Source organism: Primulina huaijiensis, chromosome 16 (assembly GCF_012295235.1).
Source record: "Primulina huaijiensis isolate GDHJ02 chromosome 16, ASM1229523v2, whole genome shotgun sequence".
Lineage (NCBI taxonomy): Eukaryota > Viridiplantae > Streptophyta > Magnoliopsida > Lamiales > Gesneriaceae > Primulina > Primulina huaijiensis.
This window is the reverse complement of record NC_133321.1, coordinates 14,572,145-14,592,575: the sequence shown is the minus strand read 5'-3', so window position 1 is coordinate 14,592,575 and position 20,431 is coordinate 14,572,145. Positions and strand designations below refer to the sequence as shown.

At 34.4% G+C, this 20,431-nt stretch overlaps 2 protein-coding genes across 4 annotated transcripts; both read right to left on the bottom strand.

The window, feature by feature from the left end:
- Positions 1 to 867: 867 nt before the first annotated feature.
- Positions 868 to 7,855, bottom strand: LOC140962067 (protein SABRE-like). 2 transcript variants are annotated; one of them, XM_073420912.1, is made up of 5 exons: positions 7,514 to 7,855; positions 6,145 to 6,256; positions 5,475 to 5,735; positions 1,560 to 1,807; positions 868 to 1,169 (listed from the first exon to the last, which is right to left on the bottom strand). In XM_073420912.1, the coding sequence occupies exons 1-3, from the start codon at positions 7,582 to 7,584 to the stop codon at positions 5,544 to 5,546; spliced, it is 375 nt and encodes a 124-aa protein (XP_073277013.1). In that variant the 5' UTR covers positions 7,585 to 7,855; the 3' UTR covers positions 868 to 1,169; positions 1,560 to 1,807; positions 5,475 to 5,543. The 2 variants fall into 2 exon arrangements, with proteins under 2 accessions (XP_073277013.1, XP_073277014.1); XM_073420913.1 differs by lacking the exon at positions 1,560 to 1,807.
- Positions 7,856 to 9,313: 1,458 nt separating this feature from the next.
- On the bottom strand, positions 9,314 to 20,369 carry LOC140961714 (kinesin-like protein KIN-4C). Of its 2 annotated transcripts, none has more exons than XM_073420377.1 (27): positions 20,232 to 20,369; positions 19,896 to 20,082; positions 19,616 to 19,762; positions 19,369 to 19,521; positions 19,036 to 19,286; positions 18,651 to 18,820; positions 18,207 to 18,331; positions 17,499 to 17,535; positions 17,255 to 17,346; positions 16,992 to 17,108; positions 16,542 to 16,742; positions 16,254 to 16,440; positions 15,952 to 16,052; positions 15,572 to 15,670; positions 15,382 to 15,495; positions 15,198 to 15,314; positions 15,039 to 15,119; positions 14,738 to 14,809; positions 14,576 to 14,666; positions 14,447 to 14,481; positions 14,218 to 14,303; positions 13,650 to 13,718; positions 13,306 to 13,533; positions 13,085 to 13,220; positions 12,174 to 12,272; positions 9,989 to 10,531; positions 9,314 to 9,836 (listed from the first exon to the last, which is right to left on the bottom strand). In XM_073420377.1, the coding sequence occupies exons 2-27, from the start codon at positions 20,013 to 20,015 to the stop codon at positions 9,519 to 9,521; spliced, it is 3,789 nt and encodes a 1,262-aa protein (XP_073276478.1). In that variant the 5' UTR covers positions 20,016 to 20,082; positions 20,232 to 20,369; the 3' UTR covers positions 9,314 to 9,518. The 2 variants fall into 2 exon arrangements, with proteins under 2 accessions (XP_073276478.1, XP_073276479.1); XM_073420378.1 differs by having other exon boundaries at positions 19,896 to 20,101; positions 20,232 to 20,342.
- Positions 20,370 to 20,431: the final 62 nt, after the last annotated feature.

Below are 20,431 nucleotides of genomic sequence, written 5' to 3'. Positions count from 1 at the left end.
GAGAAATGAGGGAAAAGTGAACCAACTCTTCTATTATATCACTTAAATCTCGAAAACACGTCTTTACTGTTCATAGACCGCGGGTGCGCTAGCCCTTGCACCGCGGGTGCGCTATGCCTTCGGCACCTCATCCAAAAATCTGAAACAGTAGACCGCGGGTGCGCTACATTTTGGAGCGCGGGTGCACTCTGGTCACCGCGGGTGCACTAACTTTTGGAGTGCGGGTGCACTCTGATTACTCTGCGCACAGATTCTCCAAAGATCGCCTCCGAAACGCCTCTTCCCTTCATAATTTGGAAAAATGGTAAACTACAAAGTTGTAGCTCTATGTCTTTTCTTGAACCTCTCTAAATATCAGATCATTTTGAGGTCTGAGTAAAAAGTTATGCTAAATCTCCCAACATGTGTCACTGGCGGAACATAGAAACACACGACACACTTCAGGGCACTTTTGGCTTACCTTCCACAATTATTTGAACAAAACTCAAAATAAGAAAGTTACACCTCTATGTCGTATCTAACCACTCCAATTGGCCTCATAACAATTGGCTCAACATACGAATTACCATGAATTAAATCGCAACGACGCTACAATAACGCCACACATCAACTATAAACAACAATACTATAAACCATAAATCACAATCCTTAACATCAAAACTATGCTTAAACATAACCAAATAGTCCATAAATATATGAAATCTTAAACCGTACCGATCACTAGGCTTGGATATTACAGAACAGGTTTATTTAAACTGTCCTATATGCACACTACAGAATGCAACATCATTTGACAAGCTAATAAACTTAACAAAGAAAAATATAAATATTGCTTGATTAACGCTGTCGTAATATCATCGCCCTCCAAACAGGCCAAACGATGCATATGTCATGTTAGTAGACATTACTGAGTAAGGAGACTACGAACAGAAAAATTTACTCAACCTTTTCTGGAAATATAGAATTGTACTTAGATACAGCAGACAATGCATTGGTTCCCCATGGCTTTTTTTGCAAGCGCCGATTCTTGATTTTCTGGGGAAACTTCTGCAGAAGGCTAAGGAGAGGAGTCAGACTCATCCTTCTCCTTTAACAGAAGATCCTCACATAGATTTATGCAGACTTCTCCACATGTAGTATCCAAATTCTTAACAACTACACCTGCTTCCCTGCATCACCAGTTATAAAGTTCATTAAAAACCTTCACAAACCACTTCATATTGAGATTTAGAGAAATCCGAGGGGATGAAAAGGAGCATCCCAGTAATAATATTTTTATCCCGCTAACAACTGAGTAATCCATGGCTTAATAACTAAATACCATAGATTCTAATCAATAAAAATGATAACAATCTTCTCACGAGACAGATTAAGAATATCTGCAAACCGATTATTCTGAAGTAGAAATTCCCAAAAATAAAAGTCTGAGAGTTCATTTCCATTTTCCATTTCATAAATTCCTAAGCCAACAATTTCTGAAATCCAATATTTCCATCAATATCTCATTTCATACAAAACTAAAGAAAATTAAAGGAGAGTAGTAGTGAACTAAGGCTTACCTACTATGGCCAAACTCACACAAGAGAGAGAATTCTTCACAGCTAAAAGGAGGACAGGTGTTGTCTATAAACTGGCTAGTAGTGATAGATCCGCCAGAGATTACTGACTGGTCAGATGTCACTCGCGATTGACTTAAGTGAACATTAATGGGAACAAGATGCAACTTTACAAACAAGCCTCCCTCTGATTCACCATCTTTAGATATGTTTACTCTCAGTTCTAAGACATCCAAGGAAGCTTTAGATGTCTGAGGTATTAAAATACATATTTTTCATTTATCTATTTTTTGATAAGAAACGCTATTATAATGATTCATAAAATTAGTTACAATAAGCAAACCAGAGGTCCACAAAAGACAAAATGAAAACCGATTCAAAATAGATTAACATAATGCTAGACCCAATTTTTGTACAAATCTGAGACCGAAAGCGATTTAAGCTCTACAATCATCGAGCTCCAACAAGAAACCTTGAATATAATCATATCACACACTTCTCTATCGAATCTACATAATTCAATATCAACTTACAATGTTAAGATCTTTGAAATGTGTTTTAGTAGATAACATGATAATACTGGAGATCCTGACCGTGAGAAGAAAAAAGTGAATAAAATTGTAATAATCTAAGAATGTCATATAATTTGGAAGCTTTTCCCTTGAATACATAACACTACACTTTATTTCTTCTTCATTTTTCTAAAAACAGGAACTTAATAAATATAACTATCCCTCTTTCCCCTAATTGTATTATCGTATCTATGATAACATGCATATGAAGTTATGGAAAACTGTAATATATCGGTAGAAACTTATTTTCTTTCTAATTTGTTCTTCGTTTGTATTAGTACTATTCATCATCAATTTAATGTGTTATGGTCATATGACCTCTTCGTAACTACCCATTTCATCCCCCTATCTCTAATTTTAAGTGTTCATATAACACAAACATACAACCGATCAAAATTATCTCAAATAATTCAATAAAAAATCTATGGTTGTCTGCAATAATTGTGTAACCTAAATATATGGTCCTCGTTTCTTTCTATTTTACAGCTTCTGTATAATTGGAGATAATGCTCAAGGGGAAATTTTTTGGTTGTACTTAAATCGATTTGGAGTTTCAAATTGTTGTGCTTCTTCGTACCTAATTATCCAGTGAAAGATTAAATCAAAGTCTTAGTTCTATGAACCCTTTTGGTGAATTCAAGGTTTTGTTTGTAGGAGGTTAATGCAAGGATAGTGTAATTGTTGAGTGGCCTAAAGTAAATTTCACTGTGTTACCTCGAAAAAAAAATTAAATTTTACTGTGTGTTGCAGCAGTAATTTCTCACTCTGGAGCTATCGCACATTAACACTATTTACTTTTTTCTTAAATAACTACAACTTTATTATTCTTTCCTTTAGTAATTATTTGGCTAGAATTCCCTTTTTTGCATTCCTACATAGTTTGTATAAGATTATCAACAATAAAGTTTGTGATCACTTCATTTGATTACATGTTCTTGCAGATTTATTGTAATTACCTCTTCCAAATGTAAAAGACCTGGATGAGAGTTTTTTTTTTATAAGAAACGATATTTTATTAATGATATGATAAGAACAATTACATCAGTGGACTAGAAGTCCACTATCATGAAGTACATATCACTTAATGAAACACAAAAGCCCAATCTCGCAATAGATCAAAGATGGAGACATTCTTGAAGTCATCATGAGTTCCGATCCACGTAGCTACTGTTATCTTGATTCTTTCCCAGCAATGTTCTCTATTTTCTGCTATTTCATCAAAAATTCTTCTATTTCTTTCCAACCATACTGTCCAGCATATGCAATGAACCACGACTTGCCAAAAAGTTATTCCCCTCTTTCCAGTCAGTCGCCCCAAATCCATACCAACTAAATCCTTTGTTGACTTCGGCAATACCCAAAATAATCCAAATTCTTGCAAAGCTTTAGCTCACAATCCGATCGTGAAAGGACAATGTATGAGTATATGATCCTGAGTTTCGTTGTCATTTCTACACAACACACCAATTTGGGCAAATAGCAATTGAGGGAAACTTTTTTTGTATCGTCTCCGAGGTCGGTAGCTTACCCAAAGTTGCAGTCTACGAGAAAACTTGAATTTTTTTTGGAACCGGTACTTTCCAAATTTGATCGTGATGAGTAAAAATCGGAAAACGTGTAGGAGGAAAAAAAGACTCGAAGAATGATTTAACCGAAAAAAGACCAGAAAAATCCCCTCTCCACACTCTGAAATCATCTACCCCTTCAATCAACCTAATTGACTCTAACACACATAATAGCTCGGACAACTGAACAAGTTATTGATCGCTGACTGCCCTCCTAAAATGAAAGTCCCAAGAATGAGTAGAAATTGCATTATCGAACGACACAAAATATGAAATAGGCAAATTATGAACTGTTGATAACTGAAATAAAGCTGGAAAAAGCTCTTTGAAAGACGACTCCCCCACCCACCTATCTTCCCAAAATCTCGCCTTATTTCCCCCTCTCACCTCAATCGAGACAAGCTGTTGAAAAGTCGGGTATATACGGGAAATAAATTTCCAAGGGCACTTGAATGTAACGTTCCTTGCCAACCCTGCATCCCACCCATTCTCTTGTAAACCATATAAACTTACAATAATTTTCTTCCAAAGTGTCCCATCTTCCGCACAAAATCTCCACCACCACTTCCCCAACATGGCCTTGTTTCTCAAGATAATATTGCCCACACCCAATCCACATTTTTCCTTAGGTTTGCACACATGTTTCCACGCGACCAAATGACTATGCAAATCTCCATCCGCTCCATCCCAAAAAAAATTTCTTGAAATCTTCTCTATCAACTCTACTATACCTTTTGGAACTCTAAAAAGAGACATATAATATATCGAAATTGAATTTAAAACCGATGATATCAATGTTAATCTTCCCCCTCTTGACAAAAAAGCTTTTTACCAACTTGCCAATTTTTTCGACATCTTAGCCACAATGGGTTCCCAAAATGAAGCTTTTAACGGATTTCCACCTAAAGGCATTCCCAAATAAGTAATTGGCCAACACTCAGTACCACATCCAATTTGTTGTGCCAACATGTCAACTTCCCTTTGATCACAATGAATACCCAAAAGCGCACTTTTTTCCCAATTGATTCTTAATCCAGACATACGACAAAATGATATCACCACTTGAACCAAGAACCTGATGTGATTCTCATTCCTCACAAAGAATAGTGTGGCTTCCGCAAACTGAATGTGAGATATCTCTACTTTGTCTCTACCCGCCTCAATCCCTCTTATAAGATTTCTTCCTTTAGCTTTATCAATCAATCTCCCCAATACATCCACAACCAGATTGAACAAAAAAGGAGACAATGGATCTCCCAGTCTAAGGCCTTTATGCGCCTTAATTTTACCCCTCGGTCTCCCGTTAATCATAACCGAGAATGTTACGTTCGACACACATCCTTTGATCCATTTTCTCCATCTCTCTCCAAACCCTTTTTTCATCAAAACAAAATCAAAGAAATCCCAATTCACATTGTCGTAAGTCTTTTCAAAATCTACCTTAAGCACCCATCCTTTTTTCTTCTTTCTCCTTCCCTCTTCAACAAGTTCATTCGCTATAAGGCCACAGTCGAGAATCTGTCTTCCCTCCACAAAAGCATTATGAGATTCTGATATTTCAACAATCTCTCTCCAAACCCTTTTTTTGCAGCAGTCAACCAAAAGGTTATATATCCTCTTTTCATTACAATTATTTATTTAAAACAAATAGATATGATTAAATGTAGACAAAAAAGCAAATATTTCCTGATGTTTTCGAATAAGAATTGAACGAGAAAAATGTAGCGATATAATACTAAAGAGGCCAGGAAGAATCATGGATGTTAACAAGTTCATTGTACCTTTAAAACCAAGTCAGTCACAGAAATTGACAAGAATCTTGCCATGTTAGCTACAACCATCCACTTTCCTCAGCCTGCGCTTCTAGGTTTTTTATATCTAGATTTCTGTGTGCTTTTCTTTGAAGACCTTATAACAACTTCTAGATCACATATCAACACCTGCAATTTTGGATCCCTGGAAATAAAACCAATTCCTAGCTTGACCAAAGATTGCCGCAAACTTAGCCTGATTTCTCCTACAGATATGGATCCAATAGCACCCTGTAATCATCAACCCGTCAGAACATACAAAAAAATTTCAACAATGAACTGCTGCAGTACATATGAACATTTGATAAAAATGTTTTCATCAAAACGGAAAATCGATAAAATTACCGATGTGACAAATATAGTTTCGTCAGTGACAACTGTTATTACATGATCAAACCGATTGTTCGAACTCTTCAAAGTAGAGACTATTTAAAATGCCTCTTAGATTTACAACTACATGAGCAACACATAACCTGGAAGATTCCAAAGTTTTCCTCGCATATCTCAACGTTTTTTTTCAAAATTCAAGTGTCCACAAATATTTCGTACATTTAGAAAAGTCAATGTAGCTTTCAATAATACAATTGATATAATCTTTGTTTAGAGATATGCTAGAGAAACTAGTTAAAATAAGAAATACCTTGTTGAACTTCACAACAACATCTCTCAAACATTTCCATCCACCAATACGAAATCCAACTGATGCCCCCAATGTTCGGCTGAGGACCCACGCCAGTAACCTGGAAGCAAACCTGAAACAAGATGCATCAACAAAAGTCAAATGATAGTAAAGCAATCCTTCATTGATTGACAAATTTAATATCATGTAGCGCATCCAAAAAATTAATGAAGAATTTGCATGAATAGTTTTAAAATATTCAAATTGTGTCACAAGTAGAAACAAGCCCCTGCACAAAGAAAGAACAAACTCAAAGACTCGGAAAACTCATAAACAATGAGTGTTTTGTACAACACAGCAGACACCGGCATACAAGAAGGAAACAGAACAGTTAGCAACCATATATTGTGTGGCACCACTACAATATTAAATGTGTACGCAGAGATGGAACGATAAGCAAGAAATAGCAATGTCACCCAAATATAATCAGTATCTTTCATGTGGAAATTATGAGGAACTCAAAAGAAGATTCACATAAGCATCTCGGTTGTGCAACCTTGCCTTCAATGTAAATTAACTTCCATTATTTTATGCCACCCTTACGGCCATACCACCACCAAAAAGAGCAAACTCGGAAAGCAGCTGCAAGCTAAATGTTTTGCAAGAGCAATTTTTAACAACTGTTTCTGTGAATGATAAATTATTAAGTATTTAAATTTGTCCCGAAAAAAGTCATCTATATGCCCTGACTTTAGATTTTATCAGTTGTTTAGCACTCCATCAATCATATCATGGTGTCACAAAGATACCACCACCATCTATTTTCGAAATCAAACTTGAGAATAGAAAAGCTATCAATTTACCAAAATCCATTTCCAACCGTTTGGTAGTAAGATGTGGATGCTTTGACATTCACTATGTGTTCTGGTGCCCAGTATAAAAACAATAATGTTTAAGTTGAAAGGAGGTTTGATGTGCCACGAGGGCCACATTGAAGTACGAACAGCTACATATGGTTGATCAAGAAATGCGTAAATTCATCCAGAGGAGGGATCAGCCGGAAGGAAGTGGCTCAGTCCCCCCGAAGAACTTCAAATTTCACAAGCAATTTTTTTTAACAAATTTAGGATTCACTTGGATGCATTATTCAAGTTAAAACATTCATAACCATCTGACGAGCTAATAAATAAAGAACCAGGTCCACAAGGACGTGATGATCAAAATAAGGAATCAAAATCCTACCGCAAAATTAAAGAAAAGGATCACCGTTGCTAAAAAATCAAGAACTAGCATGAGCTATTTCGAGCGCATCATAATTTCAACAGAAAGTACTGGCAAGAGTGCACATCACACCACATGCACGAATTTCAAATAAAAACACGGACATTACATGAATATAATCCATAGTAACATGGAAACGATGAGGAATCCAAACAAGAACTTGGCCGGAGAAGCCCCCATTATAATCCTATCAGACTTTCTCCGATCCGGAACCAATATCTGCTCCACAAGCTGCACGCATTTGGCAAAATGCAATTAAAAAACGAATCTTTCGATTAAATTAGATAATTCCATGTAGAGCCCATCACAGAAGTAGATGGAGAATTGAGCATTCATTATCCTGGAATATGGTCAGACAGAAAGTGAGGAAGAAATGGTCGTAGATGAGAAGGGAGTGTTCGTAGGACAAAGAGAGAGAGATTATAGTAATGTGGAGATGGCGATGGTTACTGTGGGGCAACCTGGCATTCCATCGACCCGCCATATACATGTGATTCTTGGTTACGATTTAATTTACACTTTGGTCCTTGAAAGATATAAAATATCAAGAAGACCCCAATAACTTTTCTTTCTTATAAAACCCCACTAACATTAGGATTATTTTATTTTTAATATTATGATTTTTTTTCCATATTTTAATTAGAAATCTATATTGCTTATAAACATGAATTTATGATATTTAAAATTCATATTATTTTACTTTCAATTTAGTTGAGTCTTTATTGTTTCGTTTGAAACAACAATTCCACTACAACAAAACTGCACCACATTCAATTTAAAAAATTTAGTCTTTTGTAAATAAAAAAAATTACGCACACATAATTTATTGAATTTTGATGCATACTCGTTGTTCTAAATTTTGAAATTCAGTTGATGACTTGTGTCAAATTTGACATCAAGATTTCAAATTTAAGATGAAATCTCATGTTCGATACTTAATTACAATAAATTTTTCCCGATTAAAAAAAATATATGTGCAATGAATCTTGTTTAACAAGATAATGTACAATATTGAATTTTAATTAATTACATGATAAATTTTGTTATGGAATTCAATTTGAATGTATATCGAGCCGCTAAATGCACATCATAAAAATAATTTTAAAAGATATTTTAGATTTCATGAATTAAATTTTGAAATTTTAACTCACTTACATGGATAGTGAGATTATGTGTAAATGACTATTTAAAATTTGAATACTTTATTGATTCAATTACTTTTATGTTAATGTTAATTATTGATGTTGAAATTATGGTTCTTATATGACTTATAATCATAGATATTTTATATTTTTTTTTGCTTATATGAGTTTTTACGTATGTTTATTGGATTAGTTAATCGCAAATTCGATATAATTTTTTTTTTCAGTTGGTTGGAATGTGTTTCTGTCTATTAATATATATTGAATTAGACCTCCCTCAGTTGTGATTTGATAAATATATGTAAAATAAATTCAGACATTTGTTATCAACAATTTAACCATATTATGATTGAATGATTAAATTGAAAATTAATCTTATTCCTTTTTATAACCTTCATCAACTAAAATCACATAACGTCATTCATCATACAACACTAATTTTGATAGACAGGCACCATTTTTTTTTAAAAAAAAAAAAAAACTTTTCATCAAGTTCATTTCTTAAATTATTCTGTACAAAATTAAAACATAAAAAAACACCATCTAAAATCATAATAAGTGCTTCCCATGTATCAAATATTATTTTTTTTACTGTCATCATATTTTACATAAAATGAATGAAACATATTTTTTAAATACACACAACTTAATTTTATTAAAGTGCAGAACTGATCATTAAACTTTCAATCTAACATAAAAATACATTCAAATTTCATATTTCAAATAAAATTTTATTAGTTAATATCACCGTTACTTTTTCACGCACATTAAAACATTTTAACGAACACATTATTTAACAACATAATGAACAATTGTCACTGACAATGTCAAAAACATGGAAAAATGACTAATAAAGTAAATCAATAAACTTGAGAGAAAAAAATTAAACCAACCATTAACATGCCAGAGACAGAGATAATACAAGATTACATAATCATAAACTCCATCCCAAGCCCAAGCATGTACAACAGTTTACAGTGCATTATTTTCTTTCCCATTCTTTGTTCTTGCTTGCTGATTTGGACTTCCAATAGTTGTAGGGCAAGTGTCTTTATCAACCGGTTCGTTTGCTTGATCCGAGTTCCTCTCCTTCAAAAGATTGCTATTTGTCAAAGTCGAGCGCATTGCTCTTGGTAACTTCGAAGGGATATCGTTTTCGTCATTACTTTTTGGTTGCATTGGCGCTTCAACATTCTGTGCTTGGGATGTAGAAGGTGGAGCAGGGACAAGTTGAATAACGGATTTACGCCACTTTTTCCTGTTCATGGGTTTTGGCAGACCGGATATTGCCTGAAAGTTGAGAGGAAAATAAATAAGTTGACATGGTTTGATACATAATTAGAACTCAAGTCAGCAACTTAAAAAGGATGTTGTTATACGTAAGTTTGACAACAGTCAGATTAATATCAATTTTTTTCAAATAAGAGGTGAATACTACTTACCATGTTATTGCCAATGTCGGATAATGGCTTCCTAGTCTTGCCTCCATCATTCGTGTTGGCAGGCTTCTCAGATAAAGCATTCTGAAGTAGCCTCGCACCACGAGAAGCAAGGCCATGACTTTGTTCAGCATCATCTGTCCCAGAAATAGGTCCTGCAGATTCAAAGTCCTTTGCATAAACTTCTTCTCTGTTGCTACATCTAGTGGGCTCACAGTTGCACGAGATGTTACAATTGCCCCTCATTGCACGACACTCACATCTTGAAGTTTTGCAGGAAGAACTTCTGCTACAAGAGCAACAAACTTGCTCTGTTGAGCTCTCGGGATTCTCTCCTTCAAGATCCATGGAAATTTCTAAAGGGTTGTCTGTTTTAGAATTTCCCTTCCTAGCCTGTCGCTTTTTTCTCTTTATACTCTCCCAATCGGTGTCATCATCAGTAAACAGATCGGAAACATCTGGTTCATATTCATCAGATGTATCCATGTCTTCCAACATATCATGTCCGTTCAATCCGCCGTCAAATACCATTGAGCTCCGGAATCCCTTGGGTTGAATAAAACAATCATTTATATTGTAGAAAACCAAATAAAAAGAAAAGGTGAATTTTAAGAAAAATATATATCATCTAATACATAATAAAACATGGGCAAACTTGCAATAACTCCCTACTTCCCTTCTCAACTTTCTTCTAACTCCCTATCCCTACAATTCTTTGTTTTGATTCCCCAATTTTTTAAAATTTCCAAGAATACCCTATGGTACGTGGCATTGTTATACCTATCGAGCCTGTTCTTGAAGGCATATAGCCCCAAGACATACAGCTACGCAAGGCTTCCAGCCTATACACCATGCTTAAATGATCAATTTTTTTTTATAATTGACTCATCATACTTCCGTATAATAAATTAAACAGTTTACTTTTTTACCAAAGTGCCGTCGGGTTATATCCACCGGGTTTTACAAACTGCTCCTCATAGTCTAACCACGCAGTCGCAACATATGGTTCCTAACGCAGATTCCTTCAACAGCACTTAGCACAACCCTGTTTCGTTTCCTACCTCAGGGTGTATAGTAAAATAGTTTAATTCGAAACTAATACATGAGAGAGGCAAAAGCCTTGGTTCTTTTATTCAAACATACAAAATATTATTACATAGTAACCTCCTGTAGAGGAGGAGAAACTTGTTTAGCTACTTATAGTAGCCGAAATTAAAACACACATAAGCTAGAAAGATAAATATTACAATGTTTTGAAAGAAAATGAAGAGGTTGAATGATGCATTCATCTTCTTTCTGCCAACCTCTTCATTTTCTTTCAAAACATTGTAATATTTCTCTTTCTAGCTTATGTGTGTTTTAATTTCGGCTACTATAAGTAGTTAAACAAGTTTCTCTCCTCTACAGGAGGTTACTATATAATAATATTTTGTATATTTGAATAACAGAACCAAGGTGTTTGCCCCTCTCATGTATTAGTTTCAAATTAAACTATTTTATTAAACACCCTGAGGCAACGAAACAAGGTTGTGCTAAGTGTTGTTGAAGTTATCTGCGTCAGGAACCATCTATTGCGACTGCGTGGTTTACACTGTGAAGAGAAGTTTGTAAAACACGATGGATATAACCCGACGACAATCTAATCAAAAAGATAAACTGTTTAATTTATTATACGGAAGCATGATGTGCCAATTATTAAAAAATGATCATTTAAGCATGGTATATAGGCTGGAAACCTTGCGTAGCCCTATGTTATGGGGCTATATGCCTTCAAAAACAGGCTCGATAGGTGTAACAATGGCACGTATCATAGGTGAAGGGGTAAGGGTATTCTTGGAAATTTTAAAAAATTGGGGAGTCAAAACAAAGATTTGTAGGGATAGGGATTAAGAAGAAAGTTGAGAAGGGAAGTATGCAGTTATTGCAGGTTTGCCCTAATAATTAATAACTTAAACATTTATGAAAAATAATAATTAATTAGGTTAAAAATAAATACACGTGAGTTATCACATGTATAGATTACTAGTTTTCAGTAAGTACTCCACTATTGTTTTAATAAAGAGAAGCTTTCACATTTCATGACAAAGCAAAATCATATGTGAACAAACAGATTGTAAATTAACAAGTAAGAATTATTTTTGTTGGATTAAGGTTGCAAGATTCTTGATGTGAATGAGGGCATCCATACCTTGGGCCGCAAAGCATACGCATGACCTTCGCTAATATTTGTTAGACTTGCTTCAAAGTTCCTTGTCTTTTTTATGGAGTGTCTCTTCCAAGCTAAGTTCTGTCAGAAATATTTCAATTATTCACATTTAGCATCATAATTTTAAGTTTGGAAGTAATCAAATCATAGATGAAATAAGACTAAGAAACGAAAAGATCAATCAGGAAAAATATAATTATTAACCAACACTTCCTAAACCAAACTCATCCATAAATCTTCTATTTCAAACCAAATTAAATATATGTATACATATTTTACAATATTTATTGCTGATTTTTCTACATTATTCATTATTACCAAATATCTAATTATTTATTAATTAATATATTTATTAATTACTTTTACGTTTTATTTATTTAAATAATCATTTATTAATTCCATATAAATATTTATACAAAATATTAATATTAAATTAAAAGTATTTATACACATTCATTAATTCAATTTTATCTAAAACTATATTGTGAATTTATATTATTTTAAAACTAAATAAACAAAAGAAAGATCCTTAACACAAAGGATGGCACCCGAAGGCGGGATACAGAACATTAGGTTGTATGCACGCAAACATGTATAACAACATAGAGATTCATAATTTATCATAAATATCACATTATTAATGGATTAGACAACAACATTTTACCATCAACACAAATAGGTTAAAAAAACAAATTTTCATATAATAATGTATATTTATTCTTTTGCCAAATAAAAAAACAATAACCATTTAAAAACGAAAAAGTAGTTGTCATGTTATTGTTACGGTCTAGATATGACACCAATTTATTATTTATATTCATTCATTTCCAAAAAAATTATCATATGCATGTTGATGATTGAAATAAAATCAATCTTTTCATAGTATGACTTACTATTAAATTCTCCTGACGCATGAATTCGGCCTTCTGTAATTCCAATTGCCTGACCAAATTGACTATTTTTTCCTTCATATCTTTGATTTCTGCATCCTTCTCACTGCAATCAATTTCCCTGTCTCTCAGCTGGCATCTGTTTAAGCATAGTTAGAATGTCATCCATAAAGAAAAGTTCATTTGGTTTCAAGACTGGTTTCATCACTTAAAGAGCCTATTACCTGGAGGCTGATGCCGAGTTAAAAAGAAAGTTCATGGTATTCTTAGCTTCCACCAGCGAACGAATTTGGTTCCACCGTCCTCTACCACTAAATGCTCGCTCACATTCCTCTGCTTCTGATAATTGAGATGCCATGGAAACAAGTGTGCTCGAAGAAGTAGCAAGCATATTCTCAAGAGCGAAAATTCTAGAATTTCGAGCACCCGGAGACATCGTCTGAGAGCTTTCACTGCAGTAGAAAGTTAGAAACCATCAAAGATTTAGTGAAAATCCCTTGCACTTAATGCAAATTCTTCATAAGGAAAACATTGTAACCGTCAACAAGAAATGCAAGGAACTTCAAACCTTAAATTTGTCTTCTCAATCAATGCTTCTTCCTTCAATCTTGCCATTTCTTCAGCCATTTTTGCCCTCCTATATATACATGTATATAAATAACAAATTCAAAATAAAATAAAAAAGACGTACAATTTATTAAGAGTGGGAAAAGATTGACAAACAGAAGTAAAAAAAAATTAATGGGTCGGACCTATATACAATTAATTTGAGAAAAATAAACACAGCACCACCTAGGATATAATTTTAAATATGAAAGATAGCCACAAAAGAACGAAATCATTCGACTTGATGCCACAAATATGTATTATGTTTATGCATTGATTGGCTCCATCTTATTCTCATACAGATTAGGGATATTGTTCCTTGTGTAGCATGGAAATGAAGGATTTAATTGTTTATGGTATGCAACATAAGATGCATTCTACATTTGGAATATGTCGAGAGGAACTTCATCAGCATTATACTTCCCCTGGTTCTCTCTCCAAACCATGTAATATGAATACTAGTAACTATGAAGCCCAATAAAAAATATACAAAATAAAAGAACCATTCTAAAATGAGTTGCTAGACTTACTCTTGCATTTGTCGCTCATACTCTGACCGAACTTCATGTACACGAACAGTAACCTCAAGTTCATGTTCAATCGCTTGTAGTAATGCCTTAAACAAAAGATAACGAATGTAGAATTGAACTAAAGGGAAGCTAGATTCATGAACAAGGAAACAAGTGTAGTATATGCAGAATTATATAATCAATAATAAAAAACATCGAGCAAACCCTTCGTGTTAAGATAGATAGGTACCTGAATCCCAGAACCATTTTTACTATTTATTGCACCTACAGATATTAAAATATATCAGATAATTCAAGAAAACAAAAATCATAAGCGTTAAAATTTACACCCAGCGAGACTACGTCAAAATAATTTAACCTAGAACTTCCCGTGACGCTTTACGAGAATCCATCAAATCTTTAAGGCGTTTGGTAGCCATAGCAGCTTCTTCGGTCTTTCGTTGCAACACCTGAAACGCCACACGTAGTGTATTTTTTCCAATACGATCACAAACAAGTTATTGTGTGGTCAGAAAATTACCAGTTTTTGTCTTTGGTTGAGTGCCAACAGCTTGTGCATCTCATATTCGTTCCTCCTTCCTTCCTTCTTTAGCTACAAAAACAACACAAGTAACAAGTTTAGTTTCGTGGAGAGTTTGTAGCCTTTTAAGATGATAATGTTACGCAGCAAATATAAGCAGGTTTGGCAGATATAGACTTATCATGCTGTCATAGTCAGTATACAACTAACTTATTGAGTAAAATGCCACAAAAACAAAGATGAAGTGGTTCAATTTGAGACGTCAAGAATCTTAAAAAACTAAACCGAAGTAGACAAGTACCTGAAGTACTTCCTTTTCCCGAGTAGCTTTCCACTGTCTAAATTGTTCCGATTCTTGCTTTATCTTTTGTTGTAATTGAACCTTCAAATGACAAGGAGCATAAGTGCAAAAGAAAGACTACTATTTTGTAGACAAGAGTGATAGATACCAAAGCAGAACCTTATGTGTCTTTATCCTATGAATCTCATCCAACAACCTTTTGGCAGCCTCATCACTCTTCTGTTTTTGTCTCAGCAGTTGAGCTTGGGCATCCTGTTTTTTCTTCAACTCGGCAACCTAAAGGAAAATTAGAGTTGTGAACAAGAATTATATATAAAAAAACATGTTTTTCAAGATTATTTACCTGACTCTCAAGTATGTTGAGCTTTTGAAGATACTCTTCCTTCAATTTTTGAGCACTGTCACCAGAATTGGATGAGATGTCCGAGAGATTCTGCCTCAAACCTTCTATCTCTTTCTACAATACATAATGTTTTGAAAAGTACATGTTTCATTCTCAGCTCAACTAAAGTAATACACGCAAAAGGTAATACCTGTAAGGCCCTCTTTTCAAGTTCCAAATCATGAACTTTTTTCTCATAATGCAGCTTAAGAACTGAGGTATCAGGGCCCGTAAATCGCTTCATTTCAGCCTTCAAAAAGTGTGGATTAGAGCCTAACAATCTATGCATGTGTGTATAAGACACAAATGAAATTTCAAATATCTAAAATGATTGAAGTGATAAATTGCTACGAAAGCTCTTATCACCTTCTTATTAGCATAATGGAAGTGCATTAGATTATATGGAATTACTTGGAGATTACCAATCGTTGGTCATGTTCATGTTATTTGTTGATATCTTGTAAAGTACAGGATCCAAAAAAACCTAAATGCTCATGTTTGGATGCTGGAAAATTCCAAAACAATGTCTACCTCCTTTTCTTCAAGTCTCTTGTCCAATTCTTTGAGCTCCTTATCCAATTTTTGTTGAAGAGAAGAATGTTCAATCTCCTTTTGTGTATCTTCTACCCCACCTGTGTAAATTGTATGGAGAACATATTTTATCCACATAAAATGTGTTATTTTGTCTAAATATCAGTAGGTTGCACCAAGTTAGTATCCGTAGCATTTACATAGATAATTTGTATTATTGTCACATATTCAAACTAAGGAGAAGTTGTCAAAACACAAGCCACCAAAAATTTTGAAACTCTCAACAATTGGTAATAGCATACCATCATTTTCAACATTTTGTAAATCAGAATCAAGAAGGCATGAATAACTTCCGTGACTCCCATCATCTTCCAAAGCAACATATTCATGATTATCACCACGTCTTGAACAGTCTAAACTTTGTACCCGTAGCAGTTGTCCCTCAAGTTCTTGAATTTTAGTGACGTAGCTTTTGATCATATCAAAGTCCTGCAAGATGAAAGAATTTTAATTAAAAAGAAAAAGAACACTTCTCGATTTCAGAAATATAAACAGAAAAGAAATGACATTTCGTAACATTCAAATCAAACCTTATCTGATTTAGTGTTGGTTTCATCCAAAAGTACTCCATTTTGTTGAGCTGATTCAATTTTCAAAATAAGCATATCCCTTTCTGCCTGAGCATCAATAGCACGCTGCATCAAATTCTCATAACCCATTCGACAGTCCTGAAGTTCCTCCTGTAGTGATATTTTACTTGCTTCAAGTAAAGATATTTTATGCTTAAGAATCTGCAGACCAAACAAATGGAGTAAAAATCAGAAGTCAAAAACTAGAACTATCGTGGAATGAACATGTTAAGATTATATATGTAGAAGTTTAGAAAAAAACATTACATACGAACATATTGATTAGACTTAAATATCTAAGGGGAGAATCAAAGTTAATCATTTTTTGATGGTGCAGTGGTGCCCCCTTCATAATGATACATAGGATTCATGCATGGGAAATTAATAATATAATAAGAATCTCTATTGTACTTTAATTTCTTCTGATGGGGCAGTGGTGCCCCCTTGAAAGTAAAGCAACTCTGCCTGCAACTGTTCAATTTGATTTCGCATCATTTGCATTTGAGCTGCCACTGGATCACGATTGATCTACAAGTTTAAAGAAACATAAGAGCACCATGGCATATAAGTCTTATCCTTTGATGATGAAAAATTCATATTGATAAATGGATTACAATGTAACACAAGGAAAATCTATTCTAACAAAAAGTTAACATATTAACGATGAAGCTTACGATTGCTTTATTCTGAATATTACGAGCCCGATTAGCATATTTCAATGTGTTGATCGACTCCTCTGCGTTCGTGTCAGCGGGGCTTACACAAGCTATAATATAAACAAGATAATATTATAACAATCTGAAAATTCACCAAATGTTATATGATTAATTACATAGTGCAGCCCTCATTCTTTAAGCACAAAGGGAGAGAGATGTACAAACTACGGAAAGAGAGAGAGACACCATATGAAGAGCATACCAATCATTATTGTTTTGCTATTTCCACCAAGAGAATCCTGCAAAGCACGAAAAACTATTTAGTACCACAAAAAAGTTGATGGAAATAAAATAGTGGGGGAACTTTATCAAAAAATACAAGTCCACCACAAATTTTGACATACAAATAAAAAAATAAAATAAACTGCAGAAGTACAACTTTCAGTAGCATTAATGCAAAATTGGAATCAAATTGACATAAGAATCCCACACTACACCATTTTGATTTAAAAGGTGGAGATTTTCAAGTCGAATTATATCATTAATATCAATTCTGCTTTAAGCTCATTTGAACTAATTTTACTACTGTTGCTTTTTATGTGAGAGCCTTCTACGTTTTTGCTTCTCCACATCGTTCAGGCATGTCCCTTACAAAAAGAACAGCTTAATATCCTCAATGTTTTGTTCGATCAAGGTAATAGAGTTAAAGTAGCCATGAAATCTAACCACATAAATAAAATGTAAATATGTGTTTTCATCATTGCTTAACAGTACTTAGGTTAATGGTTTAGCTCAATTTGATAATTGTTTCCTCCATAATAACAAATTTACATCACGACATTTGACATTCTAAGTTAAGGACTATAGCAAGACCACAACATATTTTGTGCATGACTATAAAATACTTCTCCAAGTATCTTTTCTAGTCATAATAGGAAAACAACCAGAAATAGCTCGAATACACCCTTGCCTGTAATATGCGAGTTAACTTGCTATCACGGTAAGGTACATGGCATCCTTCTTTTCGTTTCTTGTCATCACCTAAAGCACTGATGACATTGCCTAGAGCCAACAACCCCTTGTTGATGTGAATTCCTAATCATAGACATTAGACAAACATAACATATAAATTTGAAGCATCCATTAAGAAAAAGTCTTAGATAAAAACATTTCCTTATCTGAACAAGACGAAAGTCTAGTGGTGAACCATAAAAAACAAATATGAAAGGAATAATCTTATGCGATAAAAGCCCTTCTTTTTGGGAAACCATCAAAATAACACAATAAATGCACAAATCTTACCCTCCACGCCATTTATTAATTAAAAGAACAATAATAAGTATAATAGAAAAAAAATTAAGTGAACTAAATTATCAGACAAAATCGAAAAATCTTCCTCGATGTGAAGCACTACCTTCTCTCAATCGTGTACCATCTGCACCTGTCCTCTTCGCTCGTTCGGAGCCCGCAAGGTCTACCAAATGAAGTTTGGCTATCAAAATTTCATCACCAACATCATCTCCACTTGAAGATCGAGCTTTTTTTTGTTGTTCCATGGATATTGTGAAAATTGCATGTGATCGACTAGCAAAAATTAGGTGTGTGAGAAGGATTTATATAAATAGTTCTGTAAGTTCAAACAACAAACTTGAACACTGCAAATGCCATCAATTTTACGGGTTGATTTCAAGCACTTCATTTTCCTTCAGACTTCCTAAAAAATGAGAGAAGTGTACATCTATGGCATGGTGATAGAACAATTTGTATTCTTGACAAAAATGTTTGAAAAAAAGAACTACCTTGATTGACTATTCATGTTTGTGCTCCCTGTGGCACGGCATAGTGAACCCTGCAATAAGTATGAAGCCATCTCTTCCTTTGTCCTCACCTCTGCTTCTGTAACCCCAGTCAGTGTGATCCCTCCACTCACAGTTTCTCTAATTTGAATGGGAGCTCTTACTGGACCCACAGTCTTTGCCATGGATGGTGCCTCAACTTTAGAAAAAGCCGGAGTCGGGTCAAGTAAGTCAAATACTTCTTCCTTAAAAATCTGCAAAATTAAACTTAAAAAAATTACCAACTCCAGAAACAAAACACAACCTTTATGAAACCTTAAATTTATAATCGTCTACCTCGATAAAAGATACTCTAACCAGAAACTCGGTGCACTCATTCATGCTCTCCATTTTTGAAAATATTGTATCCATCACATTAGGAATAACAGCACCTTGGTGTCCTTCACCATTATAATTTGTGCCCATTGTGTAGGTCTTCCCTGACCCAGTCTAGCAACATAGAATAGAAGATAACATTCGTATGAAAATTATTATTTTTCAATGTATATTACAAATAACTCAATTGTAAGTGTAAATACCGCACCTGACCATAGGCAAGTACAGTGCCATTGTAGCCACTAAACAGGGCATCGACCAGTGGAGCTACACATTCAGCATATATGCAAGAAGATGGACTTCCCTTGCTACCAAATACATTATCAAATGTGAAAGCATGTGATCCAATCTGCACCTGTTTGCACATAAATTTGAGCAGAAAAATCAGTTCTAGATCAAATCTCTTTAAATATATTTTCCAGTTATTTCCATGTGTAGATCAATATACTATCTTATCTCAATAACATTGTAATCAACCAGTTCAATACCTGCTTCTGGGCCGGATAGACGGTGATGCAGTCTGTGCATCCCACGAGTAGCTCCGGAGTAACCAGCGGCCGGATATTCACAGCAACCCTCACACTCTGCGATGAATCACCGTTCTCCATCACAATTACTTGTCCAAAAACCCGAAGCTCCGTCTCCGAACAACAAAATGTAATACCGTGACCAGAACTGTAAAAGATCTCAAAACCTTAAAATTAAATGTAACAGCAGATCAACGGAAGTAGATGGAAACAACTCGTCATTTTCACAGGTGCACGATTCAGAAACAAATTACAAATAAAAGATCCGAAATTTGGGAGTTTCGAGGTGAAAATTACCTTCAGGGGAGAGAGAACGAGAAGCGACGGGCGGCGGCGAGGCGAAGATTGGATTTGAAATCGAATGGGGAGAGAAGTGTAGTGAAGTGAAGACGAAAAGAACAGTTTGAATTTGAGGAAATGCCGCCGGTCAAGTCCGAATTCAAATAGATGCCTTTTTTTATAATGTGTGAAAGATATGGAATAAATATTAAAAATAA